The sequence below is a fragment of the Zeugodacus cucurbitae genome, chromosome 6 (assembly GCF_028554725.1).
Source record: "Zeugodacus cucurbitae isolate PBARC_wt_2022May chromosome 6, idZeuCucr1.2, whole genome shotgun sequence".
NCBI lineage: Eukaryota > Metazoa > Arthropoda > Insecta > Diptera > Tephritidae > Zeugodacus > Zeugodacus cucurbitae.
The window spans coordinates 51,425,120-51,438,069 of record NC_071671.1 but is presented as its reverse complement, the minus strand read 5'-3'; the positions used below and the strand labels follow the sequence as shown (position 1 = coordinate 51,438,069).

General features: G+C 35.1%; 1 protein-coding gene across 3 annotated transcripts in view; it reads left to right on the top strand.

Moving 5' to 3' along the window:
• LOC105214541 (GTP-binding protein Di-Ras2) overlaps nucleotides 1-12,950 on the top strand; it is a 60,609-nt gene that overhangs the window by 29,791 nt on the left and 17,868 nt on the right. For all 3 annotated transcript variants that reach the window (XM_054234430.1, XM_054234431.1, XM_054234429.1), the window contains exons 3-4: nucleotides 4,079-4,246; nucleotides 6,559-6,668. In XM_054234430.1, coding sequence (XP_054090405.1) covers nucleotides 4,079-4,246; nucleotides 6,559-6,668 — 278 coding nt within the window. The remainder of the gene's footprint in view (nucleotides 1-4,078; nucleotides 4,247-6,558; nucleotides 6,669-12,950) is intronic.

Genomic DNA, 12,950 nt, shown 5'->3' with positions numbered 1-12,950 from the left:
AGATAGAGATAGAGATAGAGATAGAGATAGAGATAGAGATAGAGATAGAGATAGAGATAGAGATAGAGATAGAGATAGAGATAGAGATAGAGATAGAGATAGAGATAGAGATAGAGATAGAGATAGAGATAGAGATAGAGATAGAGATAGAGATAGAGATAGAGATAGAGATAGAGATAGAGATAGAGATAGAGATAGAGATAGAGATAGAGATAGAGATAGAGATAGAGATAGAGATAGAGATAGAGATAGAGATAGAGATAGAGATAGAGATAGAGATAGAGATAGAGATAGAGATAGAGATAGAGATAGAGATAGAGATAGAGATAGAGATAGAGATAGAGATAGAGATAGAGATAGAGATAGAGATAGAGATAGAGATAGAGATAGAGATAGAGATAGAGATAGAGATAGAGATAGAGATAGAGATAGAGATAGAGATAGAGATAGAGATAGAGATAGAGATAGAGATAGAGATAGAGATAGAGATAGAGATAGAGATAGAGATAGAGATAGAGATAGAGATAGAGATAGAGATAGAGATAGAGATAGAGATAGAGATAGAGATAGAGATAGAGATAGAGATAGAGATAGAGATAGAGATAGAGATAGAGATAGAGATAGAGATAGAGATAGAGATAGAGATAGAGATAGAGATAGAGATAGAGATAGAGATAGAGATAGAGATAGAGATAGAGATAGAGATAGAGATAGAGATAGAGATAGAGATAGAGATAGAGATAGAGAAGGAAAGTAAACCAAGGGTATCTACAGAATTTGACTAGCTTCTTATAATTAAAAATAGCTTGGAGAACCTTTAGGACCTTTGGAAGTGGTTCTCAACAAACTCTATGCTATGTGATATGCTCTCCTATATTATGTAATCGCATTGTTCCATTTCTTGAGGAGGTGAATTAAAATTTAATCATCTCTTTACGACGAACATGTATTTTCATTCATTAAGCATCCATATGTCACTAATTGTTGCCACACGCTTTGGAGTAAAGCACTTTTCAACCGCAATGGTTTGTGTCCAGGCTAGTCGGCTGCGGTAACGACGACGGCGATTAGGCGTTATCCTGCTCTTGCACTCTTGCCTACCACAAATGGCTGGCCATGCTATTTCATTATGACGTCGATTTAACACCATGGTGCACGTTGTGCCTCATTGCGGCAGTCTCGTTCTATTGACCGCTTGCTAAATTAACCAACTGACACCCAACTTGTGGAATAATTTTTCCGTTCTTTTGATATTTTAAAAATTAAAGCTATATTGGAATCAATTTTAAAGCCCGATTGAACTCATTTCAATTGCAACAAGTCCAGCTGTCGAAGACTTAACTAATACGTTAGGTACTAGTATAGTATAAGTCAGTTCGTACGAATTCTGAAGTTATTAAGATCCTATTAGATCAACTAGCATTATTTTGATTATCCATGCCTTGATTGGTTCACACTACCTCATTCCTATGATTAGTTAAGTTAGATTAATCTGTTCCAAACGTTGCTTCCAAAAAAATGATGATAATATTATACTAAACATAGCTGATATGACTATAGCTTCCTGATCATTAGCAAAATAAAACAACAACAAAAATACTATAACTGTAAAAAAGATAATTTATTGTAGTTCTACAAAAATGCTCTTAGTTTGTACACTAAGTACAAATGTTATTGTTGTAATCATATAAATGCCGCTGAATGCAGCTGATAGCGAAAAATTAGGGAAAATCACGCTTTCTTCATTGCGGTTCAACGCAGCGTATGAGCAATATTAAACAACTGAGATATGAGCCTCGCCGTCTAAAGAATTTCCAAGACTAGTACTTATGTGCTTCTGTGTGTGAGTGAGTGTGCTAGACATACTGCTCGCTGTCAAAGACGACGAGTACATTGCTTACTCAACGACAACCAAACAAATGCCAAATCAACATGAAAGCTGCGACTAACAACACAAACGTAGGTGAACGTTTTATTACATTTAAGGCATTTACAGTTATTTTCTGTGGGAATGTGCAAATTTTAATGTACCTACGACCCTGGCGGTGGAAAGTCCTTCTTTGCATGTGTGTATGTGTATGCATGCAAATTGCGTCGGGAGTGTTGATTCATCTACAAGAATGTATGTATTTACGCGCGGAACGCGATAATATTTATGTCCGTAACGGTACTTTATCCGCCGCAAATGCCTTTTGGCACGTGACTTCTGCGCTTCCATACAAATTCGCTAATTATTTATGGCCCAGTTTATAGTATGCCATTATAATTAAGTGTAATGCGCACATGTGGTACTGACACACAGTAATTTCGACGGTAGTTTTCGGATAAAATATACATTACAGCATAGCAAAAAAGAGTTTCAAATTTATTATGGAAATTTATGACTAGGAAATATTAGAAAGACATATGCATTAGGGTGGCACATATTTTAGATTTTGAAAGAGAACAAATATTAAATGAAAAGCGCAAAAATTTAAGTAAAAACCAAAAATATTTAACCGAAGAAAGAACTTCGAAATAAATACAATATTTTATAGCCTTGATTAGAGTTGACTATTGAAAACTGCGCTCAGCTGATAATTTTCATCAGTTAGCTGGTTGTAAATAATATTTTAATAATAAGACCAAATGGTGTAAGGCAAATTTGATTAACTACGCGCTGATATATTATTAACATAATTAACGTAATTAGCAAAATTATTTCGCCGAAATGGTTGTAAGTGGATGATTGAAATAATATTATGTAGAGCAAAAATCATTCAGTGGCTGTAATTAGTATTAACAACACCACAGGGTACCAATAATACGAGTTAAAAAAATTCTCTAAATGTGAATTGCATAAATTACTTTTGTAACTAAGTATAAAAGGTAGTAAAATAAGTTAATTTAAATTAGTTACTTGTTCTAAAAGAAATAATAAATAATTATCGAATAAAGCAATTAATTTTAATTTTCAATGCCAACCACAAACAACAATGCATTGCACCTGTAATTGAGATATGTTTGTATGTGTGTGTGAATGCATAAATAAAGAGCTACAGCTGTAAAGTGCAATCAATGTCTTTGTGGCATTTCAAATCACAGCATCTTGACATAATTGCAATTGCAAACGTAATTGTTATTAATTGAAAAATGTTCAAGGTCTCGGCTAGGCGCAAATGCAATCAAACGCCTTCAGACATATGGAGATGCCGGTTAATTGGACGAATGAACGAATGCAGAAAGAAATAAAGAAGATGCTGTGTGATAGCCTTCTGGTATTTGTGGGCAGCGCAGATACTATTGCATTTGCATTTGCTCTTTGAGTTATTAAAATAATTAATTTACTTGTAATATCAAATGCTGGTGTTGCTGTTAGTGCGAGTATATGCATGTATGTAGGTATCAAAAAAATTTAATTATTAAGCAGCCTTTCAAATAAATACACTCGAAATATTATAATGTATGCGCTGAAAATACTGATATAATGTTAATTGTTTGAAATAATAATTACTTTGGCTCTATCAAAAGGTTACTCATACGTCATGTCTTACACATAATTCAAAAAAGTATTTAACACTTTAGAGGTAAAAAAGGCCAGTGGAATTTTACAATGTTATGTATAAATATATGCTTCGCTTGAGTAATAATATTTACACTTTTGCCTATATATTCCTAAAATTACAGAAAACTATTTTTGAAAAGGTCCTTTACGAAATTTGTTCTGAGAATGAAAATAAATGTATAGTACATACAATATGAATAATGGTCTTCTCAAGTCGATTTATAAAAAATCCATATCAATATTGATTCGGAAACTGTTCAAAGCTTATTTTCATTATCGCCAAAGGTTGCTCATACGCCGTGCGGTACACAATGTAACTCACACAACTTGTTCGTTCGCTTTTAAGTACGAATATATGAGAAGAAGAAGAAAACAAAGTTAATAATAACATTAAAAATATTCGACAATTGCATTTATTAACTTATTTCAGTTCTTTGTATAAAAACTTTTCTCAACAAAACTGCTGTGTCTCTTCCTTAGCTTTGTTATTTATGAAATAAATAAAAAATATAAACCGTCTCCTTGTATTTTCAGGTTGACATTTTAGACACTTCCGGCGATATGCAATTTCCCGCTATGCGCCGTCTGTCCATCGCCACCGCCCACGCTTTTATGCTCGTCTATGCGTCCACGTCTGCGTCGAGTTTTCAATGTGTCAAACAGTGTTTCGAGGAGATACGTGAACAGCGCGCAGACTTCCAGGTGAGTTTGATTGCTTGTCTCTGTTGTTTATAACAAGTAATTTTCGAACGTGGTTTGAGAGGAATATCAATGATATTCAATATTTAGACACTTGGCAACGTGGTTGATGCCAAGGTACTCTCCAGACGGAATTTATTATATTAATTTGTTATTTATTATATATTCTTATTATTAAATTGCTCTCAACTGAATTTGGTTGTTGCTAGAACTGAGGCTTGACATATCTTAAACATAGCTAAACTCTTTAATCTAGCCAAATCATATTTATGTTCATCTCACTAATGGGGTTATTGTGTATTTAAATACTATATATAGTACATACGTATATAGGTACTTCTTCACTTATGTGATAACTTAAATATATGTTTATGTACATCTGTTTTTAAGTGTAATTGAAAATTCATCAGACTTCTTTATTTTAGCACACAGTTTTTATATTTTATGATGTTTCATTTGTGATGTTTGTAGCATAGTTTCTCAAATTTATTAAAAAACAAAATTTTTGGCCTCACAAAATAAATAACAAAAATGCGAAAAAAAACTAAATTTATTTTCAATTTAAACATACGACTTCATCGTTTATTAGTGTTTTCATTTATAACATCTTAAAACTCACTGATTTACTCACACATTGTGCGTTCTTCAGAATTCAGCAACAGAAAGGCATTAAAAATTGCAAAACAAACAATTTCCAAGCAAAATATGAAAATAACGGAAAAGTGACTGTCAATAATTATGTGTGACTTAAGTTGATTGTGTTCACTCAGTTAGCCACACTTCCATACAGAAACATATTTTCGGTGCGAAAAAGTCATTAAATTTGCAATGTTAACCCGTCAATGACACAAAATATGGAATTGAAACGAATACATTTCGCTTTACAAGCGCTTCTTTTGTCATGCATACCCACACATCCATACCGAGAAATATGTTAGCAAGTATGCTTATGTTTAAAATAAGTAAATATAGTATGTATATTCGATTGCTTGTGACAGCTAGTTTAACGTGCAAATAAGTTGATTGCCGTGACACTCGGTGATAAGCAAAACAATTGTTAACTACAACTATCGAAACTAATGTGACAGAATCAGAACAGAAAATCAAACGCTCTCTGAAAAATAAAGCAAAAATGCTAAGAGATTAGCGTTAGATAGATTGGTAATAGCCTTTTCGCACAGCAGCGAATTGATAAATTAACCGCGCTTTGCTTGATTAAAGCGCTGATTTAGATCGATGGACATATGTAAATAATAAAACAGCAATCAGCAGATAAAACTTACCAAACTCTCATGAAAAGCAAAAACAAAAATGTATAACAGCTGATCGGTTATCGAGTAGCTGGCAGCGTGAAGGGCAAAAAATCGTTACTCAATCAAAATTTTAATTGATCAATTAATTTGGCTGTGTGAAAAGGCTATTATATTTATGGGTTCTGCAGTTGACTAGACGACTTTAAAAGCCTGGCTGGTTGAAAGTTAGAGGGAGGTACCTGCTGAAAGCTGTAAGACGCTAGTCTTTGTTTTTTCTTAATTACATTGATTAAACCTCTGCGGATTATGAATCTGCATTATATAATTCAAATCTGCATTATAATCTGCCTAGGGGTTATGTTTACTGTAACAGAAGTTTCAGGACCAGATATTTTCATTGACGAATAATTGCAGAAAGTTGCATTTGAAAACTTGTTGGACTCTATGTAGTTCATTATGATGATATTTCTTCATTGATGGTTCTCCACAAAATCTTAAATATTTAGTGAGGTTTTTTTGGCAAATGATATTGCGTGGAAAAGATCACGAGCTTATCTATGTCGGCAAGATCTTATTGTAATATTAATGGTGGAAAATGGATAAACGAATCGTTGATCTAATTTGGTAGAAACCCTTTGAGATCTTATAAGCATCTATCCGCTTGAGAAAATTAGTCAGATTTCTATATATACGACGGCAAAAGTTTTTTTCTTAAGTCGTTTGGAAAGCCATACCTATACAAGCTAAAATAAAACATAACTATGATCTCTGATAGCATTGATAAAAATGGATAATCTATTGTGACCAGCATGTGGTATGTGTTTAAAAACTTAAATCACAAAAATATTGGAAAATATCTTGAATTTACCATAGAAATAAATCTCTTTAATTTGCTATATCGCGAAGTGATTTTAATTTACAGATAAACATAGATATACATACATATAGCACTACTTCACCTACAAACTAAACTTAAGCCTAGCCATACTTCACTTCACGTAACTCACCTACCTTTTACCATTGTCTTTCTTTTCATGTCATAAATTGCCGCTGCCGCCAAAGGATATTCCCATTGTAATCGCCGGCAATAAATCTGATTTGGCCAATACTCACAGAGAGGTGCGGCTGGAAGAAGTCACGGATTGGGTCTACTGTGAATTGCCGCGATTAAGGTGAGCTCAAACAAATCGAAAATGTATTTATCTGCATAACTTGGAGCGCTTACTCTTTGTATGTGCGGTGAGTGTGTAACGAGAAATGTTTTAGCCCAACACAACAGCATATTTTTGCGGTTTCAGCGTCTGTGAACTCCAAATATTGTTTTTAATAATTCTCTACGTCTCATTGTTGTAGTTGTTTTGTTCGTCTTCTATGTATTGCGCATACAAATAAACATATTTATGGTGTGTGTATGCAATTACGACATATGAAATACATTGTACATACCGATTTCGTTTTTTATACTCTCGCAACCTGTTGCACAGAGTATTATAGTTTTGTTCACATAACGGTTGTTTGTGTCACCAAGAAATAAAAGAGTTAGATATGGGGTTATATATATATACATGATTAGGATGGCGAGTGGAGTTGAAATCCGGATGTCTGTCCGTTCGTCTGTCCGTCTGTCCGTCCGGGGATGTGGGCGTGGCCCAGCCCCCAAATCGGTTATTTGTATATATCTCGCAAACCAATGATGCTATATAAACCAAACTTCCTGCAGTCGATTCTCTTATGTACCCCACCACACACCATGAAAATAGTTAAAATCGGATAATAACCACACCCACCTCCCATACAAAGGTTAGGTTGGAAATTACTAAAAATGAGTTAACTCACTAACGAAAAACGTCAGAAACACTAAATTTCACATAAGCAATAGCAGATAGAAGCTGCACTCAGATTTTTTTACAAAGTGGAAAATGGGCATGGCGTCGCCCACTTATGGGTCAAAAACCATATCTCAGGAACTACTCGACCGATTTCAATGAAACTTGGTTTGTAATAGTTTCCTCACATCTCAATGATATGTTGTGAAAATAGGCCAAATCGCTTCACAATCACGCCTACTTCCTATATACCAGAACTTTGAAGACGATCTGATTCGTTTACTTTACAATATATAAAGTAAGCACTAGTGAAGATATCGATGCAGAACTTTGCACAAATACTACGTTTATAGTGTGGCAGCCCCATTCTAAAAATCACCGAAATCGGACCATAGGTTTTTAAGGCCCCATATATCGAACATGAGGACCTCGGTGCTTCTAACCTAATATTAGGGTTTCCAACTTTCAATGGACTTTATACAATACATATATATGACGAATATGTGGGTCAAATTGTGTATTATATAATATTAATTAAATAAATTGCGAGAGTATAAAATGTTCGGTTACACCCGAACTTAGCCCTTCCTTATTTGTTTTTTTTCATTTTGTGGATTTTCAATTGAATGGATACAGTTATGCAAATTGGCCAAATAAATATGTTTCAATCGACAACAGTTAATATGTTTGATTAAGCATAACGGTATAAGCGATATAAATGCTTAAATGCGTATGTGTTGCATATACAGGATTATAATTCAATAAATTATTCAGTTTCTTCACGATCAATCATCAAAACTCAGAGATGGTTCCCTGGAGGACCTATCTTTAAAAGAAAACTTTGCAAGAAAATCAATACTTCAATCTGAACTCAAATTTTACTCTCTTTGCCAACTTTGTATACTTAATTATTTTGAACTAGCATCTCTACTGTTTTTGAGCTCGTTTAAATCTATACGAATAAAGATGACCTCAATTAGTCATCCAGTTTGTGGTATTTAACTTCACCGAACGGATTCCTGTGTGAACATAACTGTAGCTGCGATGACGAAATCTATGTAATCAGTGCGATGCAAGACAATATATGGTGGAACTCTCTTCTCCCTTTCTCACTTATCTCCCTTTAATGACCGCGCAACTGTTTTCTAAATGAGAAAAAAAAATAAAAACCAACAAACAATCAAGTTGCAACTGCGACCATTTAATTCCGCGGAATAAAATTAAAATACAAACAAAGTTGCAGCCAAGAATTAAAACATTAAAGTAAAGTTCTGCACATACAAGAACAACTTCACTAACCGCACATTTCCAGCGAGTTTGCAATGACATTACTGCGTTACTAAAGTACAAATTGTTGTGTGTGTAAGCTATTTGCAGGGCCACAGTTGGCATATAATGGTGCAAATGCACGCCAAATGGGAATTTACACGATCAACAAAGGACCACATTTTATCCACCTTCATGTGTTGTCCTGCATTTATATTTAGATTGTAATGTTGGTTGTTTGAGGTTAGTTTGCAAACAGGAGGAAGGAATATTAGTGTGTGCTCAATAACAAATACACAAAACAATCGTTTCCATTTATTAATACGTACGGTATGTGTACCTTCATATTTTCTTGCACTTGTGGCCTCGCATTGATTATGTATTTCTAAAATAGTATTTTAAAAATATTCCAACAAACGACGTCCATAGTTCCATTTCTGCCTGCATTGAGTCCAGCACTGTTAACTGCTTTGTCTAAACACACTAAACGTGTCACGTGCAAATTAGGGTAAATTCACATGTGTAAATTATATTTAAATGCTCAATTAACTACAATAAAGGCTATCGAAATAGATCCCCGCATTGGAACACTCTTATCACACACCTTCAACGGCAATGGCACACAAATGATTGTAACAAATAACTGCTAAGCATATTTTTAAGCGCCGTACTAGCACTGACGCTAACACGCTCTAATATATTCTACAATAAATTTATATATGTGCACACATGGTTCGATACAAAAGCTTCTTATGTTGTCGCATTCCTGTTGTCATGGCTGAATGACCTACTGTACCTTAATTGCTACAATTTATACATCTGTTGCCTACTTTTGGGAGTTATTTTTTTTTCTAAAAAAGTTTTACTTTAGGCATTCATGTGTGATGACTCCTCCAGCAGTCGTTATTGTGTAATTCTCCAAAATTTATCATGCCGTTGTCTGCCCTCATTTGGAAGCTTTGTTATGAACTTGAACTTTTTCCTATGACATAAACAGAGCCTATAGCGGTAGCGATAGGTAAAAATCCAAGAATAACCTGAATAACAGTAAATTGGTAGTACAACAATAAAGGTAAATTACAACATGCTAACAGCTTCCGCAGGGATCCGAGACCAGCAAGTAATGCATATAAAGTATATTTAAGTACGAGTGGCTAATATATATGCATGTATATGTACGAGTGTACGCTCTTAATAAACGATTAACTGCTAGCAGCTGACCGCTGACCGCACAGTTGTATAAGGCTTGATTGCATTTTTATCCTGTATAACTGTGCACTTTTGTACTTGTGCTCAAATATAGCGGGTGGATCGATTTGGATTTTTATAACAACATTTTTCGGAAATTTCTACACTTGAAACCGGACATTTGTTGACATTAATTTCTATATAATACTCGGCCTTAAATTGCTATCTATCAGTTTATGTCTGTTGATATGCATTATTTAAAATTAATCATATCTGAAACCGTATATGCCACCCTGTATTCATGTGGTAATTAAAGGGATTTTGCCATGTTACAGGTAACACGTGGTTCAACAGAAATGGACATGCATACTTTTCCAGAAATACATTCATATGTATGTATATTTGCACATAACGATGAATGTGTGCAGCAACAGCAATATAATCTGCCACAAAGCAGCTTAAGCTTTTAAACCTCAACTCTCGACGGTAGCGAGTCGACATCAAAGTTAATGGCTCGGTGGTGGCAAATGGTGTGGCCGTGGTGACGCCGGCCTAACGGTGTACATGTCGCGAATTTACAATAAATTTTCGGCGCAAATTGCGGTTTATAAAAGGCCGCTTCGCGGGCAGCAAGCAAAAAATGTGTCCTCACATATATATGTATATCTATGTGTGTGTGGGTGTGTGAGATGCATTTATTTGTCTGCAGGGGCGATGGCGCAATGCGCACCATTTTAAATTTCTAATAATCGTTATCAGCTAACTTAAAGTGTGCGAATTCGAGTAAAGAATAATCACTCGATGCTGCTTGTCGATGGTAATTTCAATTTTTTTATACTCTCGCAACAAAAGTTGCTAAGAGAGTATTATAGCTTTGTTCACATAACGGTTGTTTGTTTGTTCTGTCCGTCCGTCCGTCCGTCCGTGCAACGGATAACTTGAGTAAAAATTAAAATATCTTGATGAAACTTGGAACACTCGTTCCTTGGGACCGTGAGAGGGTTGCTTCCGAAAATGGGCAAAATCGCACCACTGCCACGCCCACAAAATGGCGAAAACCGAAAACACATAAATTGTCATAACTAAGCCATAAATAAAGTTATACAAGTAAAATTTGGAAAAAAGGATCGCATTAGGAAGGGGCATATTTGGATGTAATTGTTTTGGGGAAGTGGGCGTGGCCCCGCCCCCAAAACGGTTATATGTATACATCAAGCAAACCAATAAAGCTATATAAACCAAACTTTCTGCAGTCAGTTCTCTTACGTACTCCACCACACACCATAAAATTAGTTGAAATCGGATAATAATCACGCCCACCTCTCATACAAAGGTTAGGTTGAAAATTACTAAAAGTGAGTTAACTCATTAACGAAAAACGTCAGAAACACTAAATTTCACATAAAAATGGCAGATGGAAGCTGCACTCACATTAAAAAAAAAAAATTGAAAATGGGCGTGGCGTCGCTCACTTATGGGTCAAAAACCATATCTCAGGAACTACTCGACCGATTTCAATGAAACTTGGTTTGTAATAGTTTCCTATGATATGTTGTGAAAATAGGCCAAATCGGTTCACAACCACGCCTATATACCAGAACTTTGAAGACGATCTGAATCGTTTACTTTACAATATATAAAGTAAGCACTAGTGAAGATATCGGTGCAGAACTTTGCACAAATACTATATTTATAGTGTGGCAGCCCAATTCTAAAAATCGTCGAAATCGGACCATATGTTTCCAAGGCCCCTTATATCGAACATGAGGACTTCGGTGCTTCTAACCTAATATTATGGTTTCCAACTTTCAATGGACTTTATACAATATATATGACGAATATGTGGGTCAAATTGTGTATTATATAATGTGTTTTTCACATTCTGTATGAATTTGTATTATTTAACTCAAAGAGGCATTTTTGTATTATTTTATATTTTTAACTACCGTATAAATTGTGCTTTTCATTCTCGTTATCCAAAGATTGCTTTGACTTGTATAGAGTACTATACAAATAATAGACTTACGACGCCCATACAGACGGCCCCCAAAACTAATATGAAATTTAAAAGAGAGGAACCCTGAAAACCAAAAGCACTTGATATGGCAATTGTTCTCAAAACTCCCTTTAAATAATTATCCTGGACCTGTCTTCTAGAAGTAATTTAATGTTTCCTTCGACGTCATCTAACGTAAAATCTATGAAACAGTCGTTAGTGTTTCGGTTGTGCTAATTATGAAGGTTTAAAAAGTCTTGCATTTAGATGTTAAGGGGCATTTCCTGACTCAATTCCTGTAGGTAGTATGTAAAACAAGGGAACTGGAGCTCAATGGGTGATGGTTTCATTTGGGAACATAATTCATTGGAAGACATATAGTGAATTCGTTGCTTTTCTCTAAAGGAATGATACGAAGTGTTTGTTTCAAGAACAACGTATCGATGTACATTAAGAACATTTCTCCATCACTCCTGGGCGTTCTTTTTTCAAGTAAGTGTCTACAGTTATCAGTATAGTCTAAAACAATCGCTTCTACAAGTTTTCAAGCCGTCTCTGAACAGCCAACTTCTTATTGTGTATTGGCTGTTGATTAAATGAAAGATAATTTTTTTAAATAAATTCCAGTAATGAATCCTATCATCGTCAGTAATAGTTATTGACTTTTAAACTACTACCGTTTCAGTACACGCAGCTTACGGTCCCGGCATAGTTACGTGCTTACCTGAATTCTGCTACGAATAGTCGCCCTGTCGGCCTGGCACATATATTTATCGTACGCATCTGACTTTCTCTTCACACACATATTAGTGCATAAACATACATAGAGTGTTCGAACATATTACAGCCAATTATTTTCTATAACAATCCAATTCGCTTCGCCGAAGTTTTGCCGCACAGGCGAGAAGAAATTCAAAATAGATGATCACTTAATGCTTTGCAAGCAACGTGACAACTGGAAGGCTGCAATACAATAGACACTCACCGCCCTCTCATGCATACATCCTATGTATTTGTAAACATTTGCTGAGATTGCTGCTTAGCCACAATTGGCGGGTCAGGTCAGCAACTCCAGGCGAAAACAACAACAAGGGGCTGCTAACACCGGCAACAATCCAACAACTACTAACGTTGTTATTACCACCGTGGCTTACCGTCGATGCAGCAGCTCTTCGTTA